Below are 17,723 nucleotides of genomic sequence, written 5' to 3'. Positions count from 1 at the left end.
CACTGAATCAGCCCTTTTGTGCTGATTTGAGACACAAGTTCACCGCCCTTGTTTCAAATACTACAGGCATTTAAATAATGTGCCCTTACACTCATTGTGCTTTTCATATCTCGTAATCTTTTACTCTTCTGCACTTGACTATTCTTCATTCCACTTTTACTTTTCTCTTATTTTTTTAAATCTTTATCCACACTTTTCTCTTTTACTTTATCCTTTCTTCTCCAATCTGTTGAACCCATCCCCTTACTATTTAGTTTTAAGCCCTATCCACAGCCCTATTTGTGTGATTCACTAGGATCCAGGTCCCATCACGGTTCGGATGGAGCCCGTCCCATTGGTACAGCTCCCTCCTTTCCCAATACTGGTGCCAATTTCCCATGAATTCAAACACACTTCTCCCACACCAATCCTTGAGCCATGCATTTAACTCTTTAATCTTCCTGACCCTCTGCCAATTTGCACATGGCTCAGGTACTAATATAAAGATTACTACCTTTTTGGTTCTGCTTTTTAATTTAGTCCCTAGCTGCTCAAATTCCCTCAGCAGAACCTCTTTCCTTGTTCTACCTATGTCGTTGGTACCCACATGGACCATGACAACTGGATCTTTGCTTTCCCACTGCAAATTCCTCTGCAGGTCAGATAAGATGTTCTGAACCTGGGCACCAGGCAGGTAACACAGCCTTCAGGATGCTCTATCCTCAAAACAGAGAACTCTGTCTATTCCCCTGACTATATTATCCCCTATTACCACTATATTTCTCTTCTTCCTCCCCAACCCTTGAATGGTGCCACAGTTAGGTTGTTCATCCTTCCTACAGCCCCCACTCTCATCCACACAGGGAGCAAGAATCTGACCTGTTGGACGAGCTCAAGGACTGAGACTCCTCCAGCACTGTCTCTTGGATCCCATTACCTGTCTCACTCACAGTCCCTGACCACAGACCAAATTTGAACAGCTAATCTAATGGATGTGACTACCTCCTGAAACAGTGAATCCAGGTAACTCTCCCCCTCCCTGATGTGCTCAGATTCCAGGTCATCAGCTTTGAGCCTGAGTTCCTCGAGCAGCCAACGCTTGTTGCAGATGTGGTCACCAGGAACCACAATGGGGTCCACCAGCTCCCACATCATGCAGCTACAGCACATCAGCTGAACCTGCATCATCCTTACTTTAATTAATTAGCTGTAATTTAGGGTCTAAAAATAAACCAGGAAATTATAGGCTGGTGAGCCTGACATCACTAGTGGGAGAATTATTGGTATTCTGAGGGACTGAACACACAAGTATTTGGATAGACATGGACTGATTAAGGATAGTTAGCATGGCTTTGTGTGTGGTGGGTTGTGTCTAACCAATTTTATAGAGGTTTTTGAGCAAGCTATCCAGGAAAGTTTATGACGGTAAGGCAGTGGATGTTGTGTACATGGTCTTTAGTGACACAACTAGAGTAGCAGCAGTACTCTCAATGGATATGATCAAATATTCCCGTTTCAGCCCGATACAGCTAAAAAGCACAACTGCTTCCAAGGTCAGTACAGTCAACAAAGATATCTTAATGCGTTTAAATGAACTATCGCTGCTTAAAACCGATGGAAACAACACCGATTGTGGTCGGAAGTGCCCACGGAGGAAGCGCGGGTCTAGATCCGGGTTACAAGTGCGTTTAAGGAAATGAGGTTTTAAACTCCCTATACCGACTATCTTCCAGGTGAACGTGCAGTCTCTGGTGAATAAAATTGATGATCTCAGAGCCAGGGTGCTGAACCAGAGGGACGTTAGGACCGCGTGTGTCCTTTGTTTCACGGAATCCTGGTTAACCCCTTCCATACCGGATGCACCAATTCAGATCGACGGGTTCACTATACACTGTCAGAATAGATCTAAAAAGTCTCTCAAAAGCAGAGGTGGAGGAGTATGCCTCAGGGTTAACTCTTCTTGGTGCACAGATATATCAGTGCTGTCCCAATTCTGCTCACCAGAGTTGGAATATCTAGCAGTAAAGTGCTGTCCTTTTTACCTACCACGGGAGTTCTCTGGGGTCGTTTTGGTAGCAGAGTACATTCCACCTCAGGCCAATGTCAAGCAGGCTTCAGATGATCTGAGCAATGGGATCAACATGCACAAAACAGTGCATCCTAATGCCTTCACCATTGTTTTGGGAGATTTTAACCAGGCCAGTCTGAAAAAATCACTAAGTAACGACTATCAGCAGATCATTTGCAATACCAGAGGAAACAACACACTGGACCATTGTTACACCACCATCAAGAATGCCTACCGTGCTATTCCACTCCATAACTTCGGGAAGTCTGATCACCTGGCTGTACTTCTACTCCCTGAGTATAGGCAGAGACTGAAGACTGCAGTACCAGTAGTGAGGACCAAGAAGGTACGGACAAGGGAAGCGCAGGAGCCTACAGGCATTGAATCAGCAGACTGGACTGTATTCAGGGAAACAACAGGAATTCTGCAGATGCTGGAAATTCAAGCAACACACATCAAAGTTGCTGGTGAACACAGCAGGCCAAGCAGCATCTGTAGGAAGAGGTGCAGTCGACGTTTCAAGCCGAGACCCTTCGTCAGGTCCTAAGAAGAATAATGTGGGCTGCCTTAACGATTATTGACCGGTAGCACTCACATCTACAGTGATGAAATGCTTTGAGAGGTTGGTCATAACTAGACTGAACTCCTGCCTCAGCAAGGACCTGGACCCATTGCAATTTGCCTATCGCCACAATCCGTCAACGGCAGACACAATCTCAATGGCTCTCCACACGGTGTTAGACCACCTGGTCAACACAAACACCTACATCAGGATGCTGTTCATCGACTATAGCTCAGCACTTAATACCATCATCCCCACAGTCCTGATCGAGAAGTTGCAGAACCTGAGCCTCTGTACCTCCCTCTGCAATTGGATCCTTGACTTTCTAACCGGAACACCACAATCTGTGAGGATTGGTGATAACATTCCCTTCTCGCTGATGATCAACACTGGCGCACCTCAGGGGTGTGTGCTTAGCCCACTGCTCTACTCTCTATATATGCATGACTGTGTAGCTAGGCATAGCTCAAATACCACCTATAAATTTGCTGACAATACAACCATTGTTGGTAGAATCTCAGGTGAAGAGGAGTGAGATGTCAACTAGTGGAATGGTGCCGCAGTAACAACCTGGCACTCAACGTCAGTAAGACAAAAGAGCTGATTGTGGACTTCAGGAAGGGTAAGACGAAGGAACACATACTAATCCTCACAGAGAGCTCAGAAGCGGAGAGAGTGAACAGCTTCAAGTTCCTGGGTGTCAAGATCTCTGAGGATCTAACCTGGTCCCAACATATTGATGTAGTTATAAAGAAGGCGAGACAGCAGCTATACTTTATTAGAAGTTTGAAGAGATTTGGCATATCAACAAATAAACTCAAAAACTTCTATAGTTGTACTGCGGAAAGCATTCTGACAGGCTGCATCACTGTCTGGTATGGGGGTGGGGTGCTAATGCACAGGACCGAAAGAAGCTACAGAAGATTGTAAATTTAGTCAGCTCCATCTTGGGTACTAGCCTACAAAGTATCCAGGACATCTTTAGGGAGCGGTCTCCCAGAAAGGCAGCGTCCATTATTAATGACCTCCAGCACCCAGGGCATGCCCTTTTCTCACTGTTACCATCAGGTAAGAGGGACAGAAGCCTGAAGGCACACACTCAGTGATTCAGGAACAGCTTCTTCCCCTCTGCCATCTGATTCCTCAATGGACATTTTGGAATATTCCAAAGAAGAAGAAATTTTCGAGTGGAAAAAGGATGCAATTGTGGTTGACAAGAGAAGTCAAAGCCAAAGTTAAAGCAAAAGAGAGGGCATACAAGGAAGCAAAAATTAGTGGGAAGACAGAGGATTGGGAAGTTTTTAAAACCTTACAAAAGGAAACCAAGAAGGTCATTAAGAGAGAAAAGATTAACTATGAAAGGAAGCTAGCAAATAATATCGAAGAGGATACTAAAAGCTTTTTCAAGTATATAAAGAGTAAAAGACAGGTGAGAGTAGATATAGGACCGATAGAAAATGATGTTGGAGAAATTGTAATGGGAGATAAGGAGATGGCAGAGGAACTGAACGAGTATTTTGCATCAGTCTTCACTGAGGAAGACATCAGCAGTATACCGGACACTCAAGGGTGGCAGGGAAGAGAAGTGTGCGCAGTCACAATTACGACAGAGAAAGTACTCAGGAAGCTGAATAGTCTAAAGGTAGATAAATCTCCTGGACCAGATGGAATGCACCCTCATGTTCTGAAGGAAGTAGCTGTGGAGATTGCTGAGGCATTAGCGATGATCTTTCAAAAGTCAATAGATTCTGGCATGGTTCCAGAAGACTGGAAGACTGCAAATGTCACTCTGCTATTTAAGAAGGGGGCAAGGAAGCAAAAAGGAAATTATAGACCTGTTAGCTTGACGTCGGTGGTTGGGAAGTTGTTGGAGTTGATTGTCAAGGATGAGGTTACAGAGTACCTGGAGGCATATGACAAGATAGGCAGAACTCAGCATGGATTCCTTAAAGGAAAATCCTGCCTGACAAACCTATTACAATTTTTTGAGGAAATTACAAGTAGGCTAGACAAGGGAGATGCAGTGGATGTTGTATATTTGGATTTTCAGAAGGCCTTTGACAAGGTGCCACACAGGAGGCTACTTAACAAGATAAGAGCCCATGGAATTACGGGAAAGTTACATACGTGGATAGAGCATTGGCTGATTGGCAGGAAACAGAGAGTGGGAATAAAGGGATCCTATTCTGGTTGGCTGCCGGTTACCAGTGGTTTTCCACAGGGATCAGTGTTGGGGCCACTTCTTTTTACATTGTACATCAACGATTTGGATTATGGAATAGATGGCTTTGTGGTTAAGTTTGCTGACGATATGAAGATAGGTGGAGGGGCCGGTAGTGCTGAGAAAACGGAGAGTCTGCAGAGAGATTTGGATAGATTGGAAGAATGGGCAGAGAAGTGGCAAATGAAGTACAATGTTGGAAAGTTTATGGTTATGCACTTTGGCAGAAAAAATAAACCGGCAGACTATTATTTAAATGGGGAAAGAATTCAAAGTTCTGAGATGCGACGGGACTTGGGAGTCCTCGTACAGGATACCCTTGAAGTTGACCTCCAGGTTGAGTCAGTAGTGAAGAAGGCGAATGCAATGTTGGCATTCATTTCTGGAGGAATAGAGTATAAGAGCAGGGATGTGATGTTGAGGCTCTATAAGGCGCTGGTGAGACCTCACTTGGAGTACTGTGGGCAGTTTTGGTCTCCTTATTTAAGAAAGGATGTTCTGACGCTGGAGAGGGTACAGAGAAGATTCACTAGAAGGACTCCAGGAATGAGAGGGTTAACATATGAGGAATGTTTGTCCGCTCTTGGACTGTATTCCTTGGAGTTTAGAAGAATGAGGGGAGACCTCATAGAAACATTTTGAATGTTGAAAGGCATGGACAGAGTGGATGTGGCAAAGTTGTTTCCCATGATGGGGGAGTCTAGTACGAGAGGGCATGACTTAAGGATTGAAGGGCGCCCATTCAGAACAGAAATGTGAAGAAATTTTTTTAGTCAGAGGGTGGTGAATCTATGGAATTTGTTGCCACGGGCAGCAATGGAGGCCAAGTCATTGGGTGTATTTAAGGCAGAGATTGATAGGTATCTGAGTAACCAGGGCATCAAAGGTTATGGTGAAAAGGCGGGGGAGTGGGACTAAATAGGAGAATGGATCAGCTCATGATAAAATGGTGGAGCAGACTCGATGGGCCGAATGGCCTACTTCTGCTCCTTTGTCTTATGGTCTTATGGACATTCAATCTTTGGACACAACCTCACTTTTAAAAAATATACAGTATTTCTGTTTGTGCACATTTTAAAAAATCTATTCAATATACATAATTGATTTACTTGTTTATTTATTATTATGATTATTTCATTTATTATTTTTTTCTCTGCTAGATTATGTATTGCATTGAAGTGCTGCTGCTAAGTTAACAAATTTCATGTCACGTGCCGTGATAATAAACCTGATTCTCATTCTGAAGATCCTTTCCATAGTGAATACTGAAGCAAAGTATTCATTAAGTACCTCAGCTATCTCCTCCGGTTCCATACACACTTTTCCACTGTCACACTTAATTGGTCCTATTCTCTCACGTGTTATGCTCTTGCTTTTCACATACTTGTAGAATGCCTTGGGGTTTTCTTTAATCCTGCTTGCCAAGGCCTTCTCACGGCCCCTTCTGGCTCTCCTAATTTCATTCTTAAGCTCCTTCCTGCTAGCCTTATAATCTTCAACATCTCTGTCATTACCTAGTTTTTTGAACCTTTCGTAAGCTTTTCTTTTCTCTTGACTAGATTTGTACACCACGGTTCCTGTACCCTACCATCCTTTCCCTCCCTCAATGTAATGTACCTATGCAGAACGCCACACAAATATCCTCTGAACATTTACCACATTTCTGCCGTACATTTCCCTGAGAACATCTGTTCCCAATTTATGCTTCCAAGTTCCTGCCTGATAGCTTCATATTTCCCCTTATTCCAATTAAACGCTTTCCTAATTTGTCTTTTCCTATCCCTCTCCAATGCTATTGTAAAGGAGATAGAATTGTGATCACTATCTCCAAAATGGCAGAAGGACTATTTTGTATTTTCACTTCTGGGGTGTCAACACCACTGAAAACCTGAATGGCAGCTCTCATTTAAAATGATAGAAAACATCAAATATTCTCACTTTAGCCTGCCACAGCTGAGAACCATATCCGCATTGATGATCTGTACAGTAAGTGTTGAAATTTTAATTGAGTGATCTATTGCTGCTTAAATTCGACCGTTATAGACTGGACTGATGAAAGAGGGGTTGACATGCTGGCTTAAAGATCAAGGTTTTTGACTCCCAATGCCAATTACCTTGCCGGCAGATAAAATTGACGATCTCATAGCCAGGTGCTGTATCAGAGGGACGTTAGGAGCGTGTGCTGCTTTTGTTTTACTGAATTTTGGTTAACCCCTTTTGTGTTGGACGCTGCGATTCAAATACACAGGTTCACAATTCAGCATCAAGATACGTTGGTCAAGTCTATCCAAAGTAAAGGTGGAGGTGTACCTCGTGCTCTACTCCTTGTGGTGTACTAATGTTTCGGTGACGTACCAATATTGCTCATCAGACCTGGATTACCTTGCAATTACGTGCCGGCCATTTTACAGGCCGCGGGAGATTTCAGTGATATTTTTGGTAGCAGTGTTCATTCCACCTCAGGCTAATGTCAAAACAGGCTCTAGACAAACTGAGCAATGTAATCAACAAGGACGAGGCCTTCCCCATCATTTCGGGGGATTTTAACCAGGCCAGCTTGATAAAGTCACTAAATAATTATCATCAACAAATCCCCTGCAGTACCAGAGGAAATAACACACTGGACCACTGTTACACTAAGTTTAGGAGTGCCTACCAAGCTATCCCATGCCCACACTTTGGTAGGTCTGATCACCTAGCTGTATTTCTACTCCCTGAGAATAGGTAGAGTCTGAAGACTGCAGCACCAGTAATGAGAACCAAGAAGGTTTGGACCAGTGAACCACAGGAGCGCCTACAGGACTGCTTTGAAGCAGTGGACTGGACTATGTTCAGGTTCATCTTTGAACCTGAATGAGTACGCCACAGTTGTCACTGACTTCATTAAGATCATGTGGATGAGTGTGTGCTAACGAAAACGTACTGTACATTCCCAAACTAAAAGCCGTGGATTAACCTTGAGGTTCATAGTCTGCTGAGGGCTAGATCTATAGCATTTAAGTCTGGTAACACAGGTCTGTAAAGAAAACCAGGTATGACTTGTGGAAGGCTATTTCAAGAGCAAAGAAACAATTCCGGGAGAGGTTGAAGGTGATATCAGATGCATGTCAACTGTGTCGGGGTTTGCAGGCCACTACTTCCTACAAAGCAAAACCCAATATCATGAATGACAGTGATGCTTCATTACCAGGCGAACTCAATGCCTTTTATGCTTGCTTTGACAGGGAGAATAAAATTACAGCTATGAGGATCCCCTGTACTATCAGATGCCCCTGTGATCTGTGGGTGGAAGTTAGGAATAGGAAGGGATGAATTTCTCTACTGGGTGTTTTTTTATAGACCTCCCAACAGTAACAGGGACATCGAGGAGCAGATAGGGAGTCAGATTCTGGAAAGGAGCAATAATAACGGGGTTGTTGTGGTGGGAGATTTCAATTCCCCAAATATTGATTGGCATCTCCCTAGAGTGAGGGGTTTAGAGGGGGTGGAGTTTGTTCGGTGTGTTCAGGAAGGTTTCTTGACATAATATGTAGAAAAGCCTACAAGGGGAGAGGCTGTACTTGATCTGGTATTGGGAAATGAACCTGGTCAGGTGTCAGATCTCTCAGTGGGAGAGCATTTTGGAGATAGTGATCACAATTCTATCTCCTTTACCATAGCACTGGAGAGGGATAGGAACAGACAAGTTAGGGAAATGTTTAATTGGAGTAAGGGGAAATATGAGGCTATCAGGCAGGAACTTGGAAGCATAAATTGGAAACAGATGTTCTCAGGAAAATGTACGGAAGTAATGTGGCAAATGTTCAGGGGGTATTTGCATGGGGTTCGGCACAGGTACGTTCCAATGACACATGGAAAGAATGGTAGGGTACAAGATCTGTGGTATACAAAGGCTTTTGTAAATCTAGTCAAGAAGAAAAGAGCTTACGAAAGGTTCAAAAAAGTGGGTAATGATAGGAATCTACAAGATTATAAAATGAGCAGAAAGGAGTTTACGAATGAAATTAGGAGAGCCAGAAGGAGCCATGAGAAGGCCTTGGCAGACAGGATTAAGGAAAACCCTGAGGCATTCTACAAGTATGTGAAGAGCAAGAGGATAAGACGTGAGAGAATAGGACCAATCAAGTGTGACAGTGGAAAAGTGTGTATGAAACCGGAGGAAATAGCAGAGGTTCTTAATGAGTACTTTGCTTCAGTATTCACTATGGAAAAGGATCTTGGCGATTGTAGGGATGACTTGCAGTGGACTGAAAAGCTTGAGAATGTAGATATTAAGGAAGAGGATGTGCTGGAGCTTTTGGAAAGCATCAAGTTGGATAAGTCACTGGGACCGGATGGGATATATCCCAGGCTACTGTGGGAAGCGAGGGAGCAAATTGCTGAGCCTCTGGAAATGATCTTTGCATCATCAATGACGATGGGAGAGGTTCTGGAGGATTGGAGGGTTGTAGATGTTGTTCTCTTATTCAAGAAAGGGAGCAGGGACAGCCCAGGAAATTATAGGCCAGTGAGTCTTACTTCAGTGGTTGGTAAGTTGATGGAGAAGATCCTGAGAGGCAGGATTTATGAACATTTGGAGAGGCATAATATGATTAGGAATAGTCAGCATGGCTTTGTCAAAGGCAGTTCATGCCTTACCAGCCTGATTGAATTTTTTGAGGACATGACTAAACACATTGATGAAGGTAGAGCAGTAGATGTCGTGTATATGGATTTCAGCAAGGCATTTGATAAGGTACCCCATGCAAGGCTTATTGAGAAAGTAAGGAGGCATGGGATCCAAGGGGACATTGCTTTGTGGATCCAGAACTGGCTTGCCCACAGAAGGCAAAGAGTGGTTGTAGATGGGTCATATACTGCATGGAGGCCGGAGAAAAGTGTTGTGCCTCAGGGATCTGTCCTGGGACCTCTTCTCTTCGTGATTTTTATAAATGACCTGGATGAGGAAGTGGAGTGATGGGTTAGTAAATTTGCTGATGACACAAAGGTTGGGGGTGTTGTGGATAGTGTGGAGGGCTGTCAGAGGTTACAACAGGACATCAATAGGATGCAAAACTGTGCTGAGAAGTGGCAAATAGAGTTCAACCCAGATAAGTGTAAGGTGGTTCATTTTTATAGGTCAAATATGATGCAGAATATAGCATTAATGGTAAGACTCTTGGCAGTGTGGAGGATCAGAGGGACCTTGGGATCCGAGTCCATAAGACACTCAAAGCTGCTACGCAGATTGACTCTGTGGTTAAGAAGGCATACGGTGTATTGCTCTTCATCAATCGTGGGATTGAGTTTAAGAGCTGAGAGGTAATGTTGCAGCTATATAGGACCCTGGTCAGATCCCACTTGGTGTACTGTGCTCAATTCTGGTCGCCTCACTACGGGAAGGACATGGAAACCATAGAACGGGTGCAGAAGAGATTTACAAGGATGTTGCCTGGATTGGGGAGCATGCCTTATGAGAATAGGTTAAGTGAGGATGAGAGGTGACCTGATAGAGGTATACAAGACAATGAAAGGCATTGATCGTGTGGATAGTCAGAGGCTTTTCTCCAGGGCTGAAATGGCTAGCACAAGAGGGCATAGTTTTAAGGTGCTTGGAGGTAGATACAAAGGAGAAGTCAGGGGTCAGTTTTTTACGCAGAGAGTGGTGAGTGTGTGGAATGGGCTGCCGGCGGCGGTGGTGGAGGCGGATACGATAGGGTCTTTTAAGAGACTCCTGGACAGGTACATGGAGCTTAGAAAAATAGAGGGCTGTGGGTAAAGTCTAGGTAGTTCTAAGGTAGGGACATGTTCGGCACAGCTTTGTGGGATGAAGGGTCTGTATTTTGCTGTATGTTTTCTATGTTTATATCTCTATCCCGGAGCCTGACGTCAACCTGTCTTCCTTGTGGGTGAACCCTTGTAGGGCAGCAGGGTCCAATGGAATACCTAGTAAGGCTCTGAAAACCTGTGCCAACCAACTCCTGGGAGTAGTCAAAGACATTTTCAACCTCTCACTGCTACAGTTGAAAGTTCCCACCTGCTTCAAAAGGGCGACAATTAGACCAGTGCCCAAGAAGAGCAGCGTGAACTGCCTCAACGACTATCGTCCAGTAGCACTCACACCTACTGTGATGAAATGCTTTGGGAGGTTTGTCATGGTTAGGATCAACACCTGTCTCAGGAAGGACCTGGACTCACTGCAGTTTGCCTATCGCCATAGTAGGTCTACAGCAGACACAATCTCAGTGGCTCTCCTCGCAGCCTTGGATCACCTGGACAATGCAAATACCAATGTCAGGATGCTGTTTATTGACTATAGCTCAGCATTTAACACCATCATTCCTACAGTCCTGATTGCAAAAGCTACAGACTGTAGACCTCTGTACCTCCCTCTGCAACTGGATTCTTGACTTCGTAATCGGAAGACCATAATCTGCGTGGATTGGAAATAACATCTCCACCTCGCTGGCAATTAACACTTGGCACTCCGCAGGAATGTGTGCTTAGCCCACCGCTCTACTCTCTACACCTATTTCTGTGTGGCTAAGTATAGATCAAAAGCGTCTATAAATTTGTTGATGATACAACCATTGTTGGCATAATTCAGATGGTGACAAAAGGGCAAGATATATCAGAGGTGTCGCAGAAACAACCTTGCACAACTTCAGCAAGACCAAAGAGCTGATTGTGGACTCAGGAAGGGTAAGAGAGGGGAACACAAGCCAGTCCTCCTAGAGGGATCAGAAGTGGGGAGAATGAGCAATTTCAAGTTCCTGGGTGTCAAGATCTCTGAGGACCTAACCTGGATGCAACATATTGATGCAGCTATACAGAAAGCAAGATAGGGCTATATTTCATTAGGAGTTTGAGGAGATTTAGTTTGTCAATTAACACACTTGAAAAGTTCTACAAATGTACCGTGGAGAGCATTCTGACTGACTGTGTCACTGTCTGCTATTGAGGGGAGAGGCTACTGCATAAGATCGAAATAAGTTGCAGAAACTTGTAAAATTAGTCAGCTCTATCATGGGTACCAGCCTCTGTAGTATCTAAGACACCTTCACGGAGCGGTGCCTTAGAAAGGCGGCATCCATCATTAAGGATTCCCAGCACCAGGACATGTCCTCTTCACACTGTTACCATCGGAAAGGAGGCACAGAAGCCTAAAGGCACACACTCAGCAATTCAGGAACAGCTTCTTTCTCTCTGCCATCTGATTTCTAAATTCAGTCCATGAACTCTACCTCACAACTTTTTTATTTCTGTTACTTTGCACTACCTACTTTAACATAACTATTTAATAGACATATTTATACTTAATGTGCCCTCGTGGGAGAGAATGAGGCTACGGGAGAAAACACAGACAGCAAATCTGGAGTCCCTAAGGTGGCTGGATGTAATTGAACATCCTTCCGGCAGGTTCTTGATTAATCAGGGTATCAAAGGTTGCAGGGAGAAGGCAGAAGAATGGGATGGAAAGTGATAATAAATCACCCATGAATGAATGGCTTTTTTTTTAGCATGTTGCACCAGACAGTCAGCCATTCTTGCCTGGCGCGTGATGTCAGGATTGGTCTCCTTTCGGATTAACTGGGTCACGATATAAACGTTCCTGACTTGACCCTTGTTTTGTTTATGAGGCCGAATGGCTAGCTCGACGTTCAACCCGGCACGGATGGAATGGCTGAGCAAACTAAATGATCCGAATGGCCTAATTCTGCCCCTATGTCTTACAGATCGGTCTTATAAATTTGCATAAACAAGCAGGTACACAGGAGTACCTAACAAAATGGCCACTGACTGTAAACCCACATGATGAGACAGCAGGGAAGCTTTACTGTGTGCCCAGGTAAAGAGTCACAGGAGTGTTTTCCTTCAAGGGATTGATAGCGCGATGCTGATTTTAATTGCTTTATTTTGACCTGAATCAATTCAAGGTTCACAAGCATTAACAGAGAAACCGTAATTATGAGGTCTCAAGATCGAGGCAATGAAGTCAAGGCAATTGCTTCATTCAAGTGTTTCAGGGAATGGAAATTATTCACAAGTATGTAGAATAACTAGATGCAAAGTTGGTCTTGTTGAGACTTGACAGGGCTAGACTGAGCTGTAATGTTCATAATTACAGGGAAATGTCACAACTCTGGGAAATAAGTGATTCAGGGACTGCTCACACACATTTGTTTGGTTCCCATGAGTTTAAAGGGGTAAGGTGTGAATGAGGTTTTAAAAATGCTGGAAGGGTTTAATAGTACAAAGAGAATGTTCTGGAAGTGACAGGTTCAACCACAAAGACAGGGCCAGGCCACAGTTGGGGGGTGAAGAATCAGTTTTGCAAAGAGTGTGTGGAACTCCCTCTCTTTAATCAGGAGTTTAGGTACAGACTAGCTGTGATCTTAATCTACCATGGACAGTCCTAAACACAACTGTGAGAGCAGGAGGGGTGGACATGGGGCAAGCAACTCCATTCCATAAGAACCCAGCACTACAGAAATGTCAACAGAGGCTCTAAAGACTTCATCCTGGGAGAGGAAGGATCTTCAATGGGCTACACTTTGAAACACTGAAAGACTGGCCCAGAACAGAGGACTCTGGTGAGCTGCTGTCAACAGGAGGGGAGATGGGCTTCAGAAGAAGTTAATGTGATCTTGTAGAATGGCAAAACAGCTCAAAGTACCAAATTCATTAATCCTATTTTCTAAATTTTATTTAGGGATACAGTATGGTAACAGTTCCTTCCAGCCTGACGAGCCCGCAACACCTGGTTACACTTACCCAGGTGTAACATCCAACCTGACAAGCCCACACCACCCAGTTACACTTACCCAGGTGTAACATCCAACCTGAAAAGCCCACATCACGCATTTACACTTACCCAGGTGTAACATCCAACCTGACAAGCCCACACCACGCATTTACACTTACCCAGGTGTAACATCCAACCTGACAAGCCCACACCACCCAGGTGTAACATCCAACCTGACAAGCCCACACCACCCAGTTACACTTACCCAGGTGTAACATCCAACCTGACAAGCCCACACCACCCAGTTTCACTTACCCAGGTGTAACATCCAACCTGACAAGCCCACACCACCCAGTTACATTTACCCAGGTGTAACATCCAACCTGACAAGCCCACACCACGCATTTACACTTACCCAGGTGTAACATGCAACCTGACAAGCCCAAACCACGCATTTGCACTTACCCAGGTGTAACATCCAACCTGACAAGCCCACACCACGCATTTACACTTACCCAGGTGTAACATCCAACCTGACAAGCCCACACCACGCATTTACACTTACCCAGGTGTAACATCCAACCTGACAAGCCCACACCACCCAGGTGTAACATCCAACCTGACAAGCCCACACCACCCAGTTACACTTACCCAGGTGTAACATCCAACCTGACAAGCCCACACCACCCAGTTACACTTACCCAGGTGTAACATCCAACCTGACAAGTCCACACCACGCATTTACACTTACCCAGGTGTAACATCCAACCTGACAAGCCCACACCACCCAGTTACACTTACCCAGGTGTAACATCCAACCTGACAAGCCCACACCACGCATTTACACCTACCCAGGTGTAACATCCAACCTTACAAGCCCACACCACCCAGGTGTAACATCCAACCTGACAAGCCCACACCACGCATTTACACTTACCCAGGTGTAACATCCAACCTGACAAGCCCACACCACCCAGTTACACTTACCCAGGTGTAACATCCAACCTGACAAGCCCACACCACGCATTTACACTTACCCAGGTGTAACATGCAACCTGACAAGCCCACACCACCCAGTTACACCTACCCTGGTGTAACATCCAACCTGACAAACCCACACCACGCATTTACACTTACCCAGGTGTAACATCCAACCTGACAAGCCCAAACCACCTAGTTACACTTACCCAGGTGTAACATGCAACCTGACAAGCCCACACCACGCATTTACACTTACCCAAGTGTAACATCCAACCTGACAAGCCCACACCACGCATTTACACTTACCCAGGTTTAACATACAACCTGACAAGCCCACACCACCCAGTTACACTTACCCAGGTGTAACATCCAACCTGACAAGCCCACACCACGCACTTACACTTACCCAGGTGTAACATCCAACCTGACAAGCCCACACCACGCATTTACACTTACCCAGGTGTCACATGCAACCTGAGAAGCCCACACCACCCAGGTGTAACATGCAACCTGACAAGCCCACACCACCCAGTTACACTTACCCAGGTGTAACATCCAACCTGACAAGCCCACACCACGTATTTACACTTACCCAGGTGTAACATCCAACCTGACAAGCCCACACCACCCAGTTACACTTACCCAGGTGTAACATCCAACCTGACAAGCCCACACCACGCATTTGCACTTACCCAGGTGTAACATCCAACCTGACAAGCCGACACCACGCATTTACACTTACCCAGGTGTAACATCCAACCTGACAAGCCCACACCACCCAGTTTCACTTATCCAGGTGTAACATCCAACCTGACAAGCCCACACCAGCCAGTTACACTTACCCAGGTGTAACATCCAGCCTGACAAGCCCATACCACGCATTTACACTTACCCAGGTGTAACATCCAACCTGACAAGCCCACACCACCCAGTTACACTTACCCAGGTGTAACATCCAGCCTGACAAGCCCATACCACGCATTTACACTTACCCAGGTGTAGCTTTTATTTTTTTTTAATTCTATTTTTATTTGGATAAGGAATTCACAAATATCATGTACTTTTTTCACACATATAACCTTTTCCATTTTTTGATATGTATAAAACTACAATTATTTATACATTCTTAAGTACACATTGAGATGATATAAAAGAAAATTAGACACTTAAATAGATAATTATGTACTGTGGTAATACTAATCTATTAGGCTAAGTAATGGAATTAGTTGTTAAGAAAAATGGTAATAATAGTTTCCATATAACTCTTCTGGACCATTTCCACTGGTCCAAAATGTTGTATATAAGCCTATGTAACAACCATTGTAGGTGTTTATATCCTAATTTGTTAATGCTTGCTCCTGCCCGCAGACATAGTTATCTAATCCCTATGTACTTATTTACTTAATTTTTTCATTTTTTATCCCTTTACCAAATCTTTCCCTTTACTTGTGTTAATTCTCTATTTTCCAAAAGAAAACAAAAAAAAAGACATTTAGACTAGGGGTGCTTACATTAGCAATATTACTGTGTTGATGAGAAGAGCAGTATAAATCATTAGGAGAGTCAAAGTCTGCTTGCATTGGGGTTATATATTCAATCCATTTATTCCAGATTTGATAAAATTTTTCTTTTTGAATTCTCAGGGAGTAAGTCAACTTTTCCATTTTAAATATTTCCAAGATAATTTCGTGCCAGTCTTCTAACGTAGGTGGTATTGGATTTAGCCACTTTCTAGTAATTGATTTCCTACTTGCCGCTAAGAGGGCCTGCAGTAACTTTATAGCTTCCTTCTGTTCAAGAAACAATACATGCCCCAAATAAAGCGTCTCAAAGTTCAGAGGTATCTGGGACCTAAGTACCTTAACTAATGTTCTATGAATACCTTCCCAAAATAGACTTAATTTAGAGCAATCCCAGAAAATATGGAAATGATTTGCCTGAGGTGTAGCTTTTCAATCACACAACATTACAACAAGGCACATCATACTGCTCACCCACCACAGCCAATATTCTAACTGGCAAGTTTTAAATGTGGAAGAATTGACATGTTCGAATGCTAGGGGAACACAACAAACACTGTAATTTTAGTCCAAATTGTAAAGGAAGCACAAATAAGGTGTAGGATGTGGAAGCAGGAAGGAGTGTGAACATGAAAATCAGAAGAGCCAGAAAGAACCATAAATTGTCCTTGGCAAGTTGAAGTATGTAAATCCCCAAGGCACTTGATACTTCTTTTTGAGGAGTGAGGACAGTAAGGGAAAGAGCAGGGCTTCTTGACTGAGGCAGGAATCTCTCTGCCTGGAGCCAAAGGAAGTGGGCAAGATCTTTAGTGAGTACTTTACCAAGGAGGAAGGCATGGATGATGGTAAAGGTAGGGTTGATATGAAGGAGGTGGATGTGTTGGGTCTCTGGACAAGCATTAAAGTGCCTGACAGCATCTGTCCCAGGGTACTGAGGGAAGAAAGGAAGGGGACTGCCGGGCCTTAAAGGTCTTTGTATTCACTTTGCTATGGGCAAGGCAATAGAGGGTTCAAAATAGTCAATTTTCTTACTATATTTAAGAAGAACAACCAAAACAGACCAGGACATTACAGTTCAGGTCGAGACCCGTCATCGGGACTTCTTCGGGTTAGTCAGGATGACTTTGTGTAGGGAAGGTCCCATCTCACAAATTTAAGTTGAGTTTTTCTTGAGGAATCATTGATGAGGGACTGCCAGTATATGTCGTCTACATGGACTTTAAAGCATTCTACAAAGTCCCTCAAAATGGGCAGGTATAAGCCACAAGATACATGGTAAATTGGATCTAGAATCGGCTTGGTCATAAAAGACAGGCTGAAGGTGCAGGTGGAAGTGTCTACAACACAATAGACTGCAGATGCATAACGAACTCAGTGGGTCGAGCAGAATCTGTGGAGGCAAAAGAATGGTCGATGTTTCAGGACAACACATTGCATCAGAACTCGTGATAGAGATAGAGACAGAGACCCGTTTTTCTGACTGGAGGCTTGTGACCAGTGGCATTCAGTGCTGGGACTTCTGCTGTTGATGATGTAAATGTTTTGGATGAAAATGGAGATGGTCGGATTGGTAACGTCACAGATGACAAAACATTGGAGGAGTTGTAGATAGTGATGAAGGTTGTCAAAAGATTCAACAGGATATAGACCAGTTGGAAAGTTGGGTG

The 17,723-nt window shown here is 44.1% G+C and overlaps 1 protein-coding gene across 3 annotated transcripts in view; it reads right to left on the bottom strand.

Annotated features, from left to right (window-relative positions):
* Positions 1 to 17,723, bottom strand: part of tango6 (transport and golgi organization 6 homolog (Drosophila)) — a 175,691-nt gene that overhangs the window by 26,349 nt on the left and 131,619 nt on the right. The window contains exon 15 of one of the 3 annotated variants that reach the window (XM_072280063.1): positions 15,610 to 17,446. The exons of the other annotated variants lie outside the window; for them this stretch is intronic. Coding sequence (XP_072136164.1) covers positions 17,394 to 17,446 — 53 coding nt within the window. The 3' untranslated portion in view covers positions 15,610 to 17,393. Of the gene's footprint in view, positions 1 to 15,609; positions 17,447 to 17,723 lie in introns of those variants that run through there. 3 annotated transcript variants of the gene reach the window in all.

The sequence above is a fragment of the Mobula birostris genome, chromosome 15, assembly GCF_030028105.1.
Source record: "Mobula birostris isolate sMobBir1 chromosome 15, sMobBir1.hap1, whole genome shotgun sequence".
Lineage (NCBI taxonomy): Eukaryota > Metazoa > Chordata > Chondrichthyes > Myliobatiformes > Myliobatidae > Mobula > Mobula birostris.
This window is presented reverse-complemented; position numbering and strand designations above follow the sequence as displayed.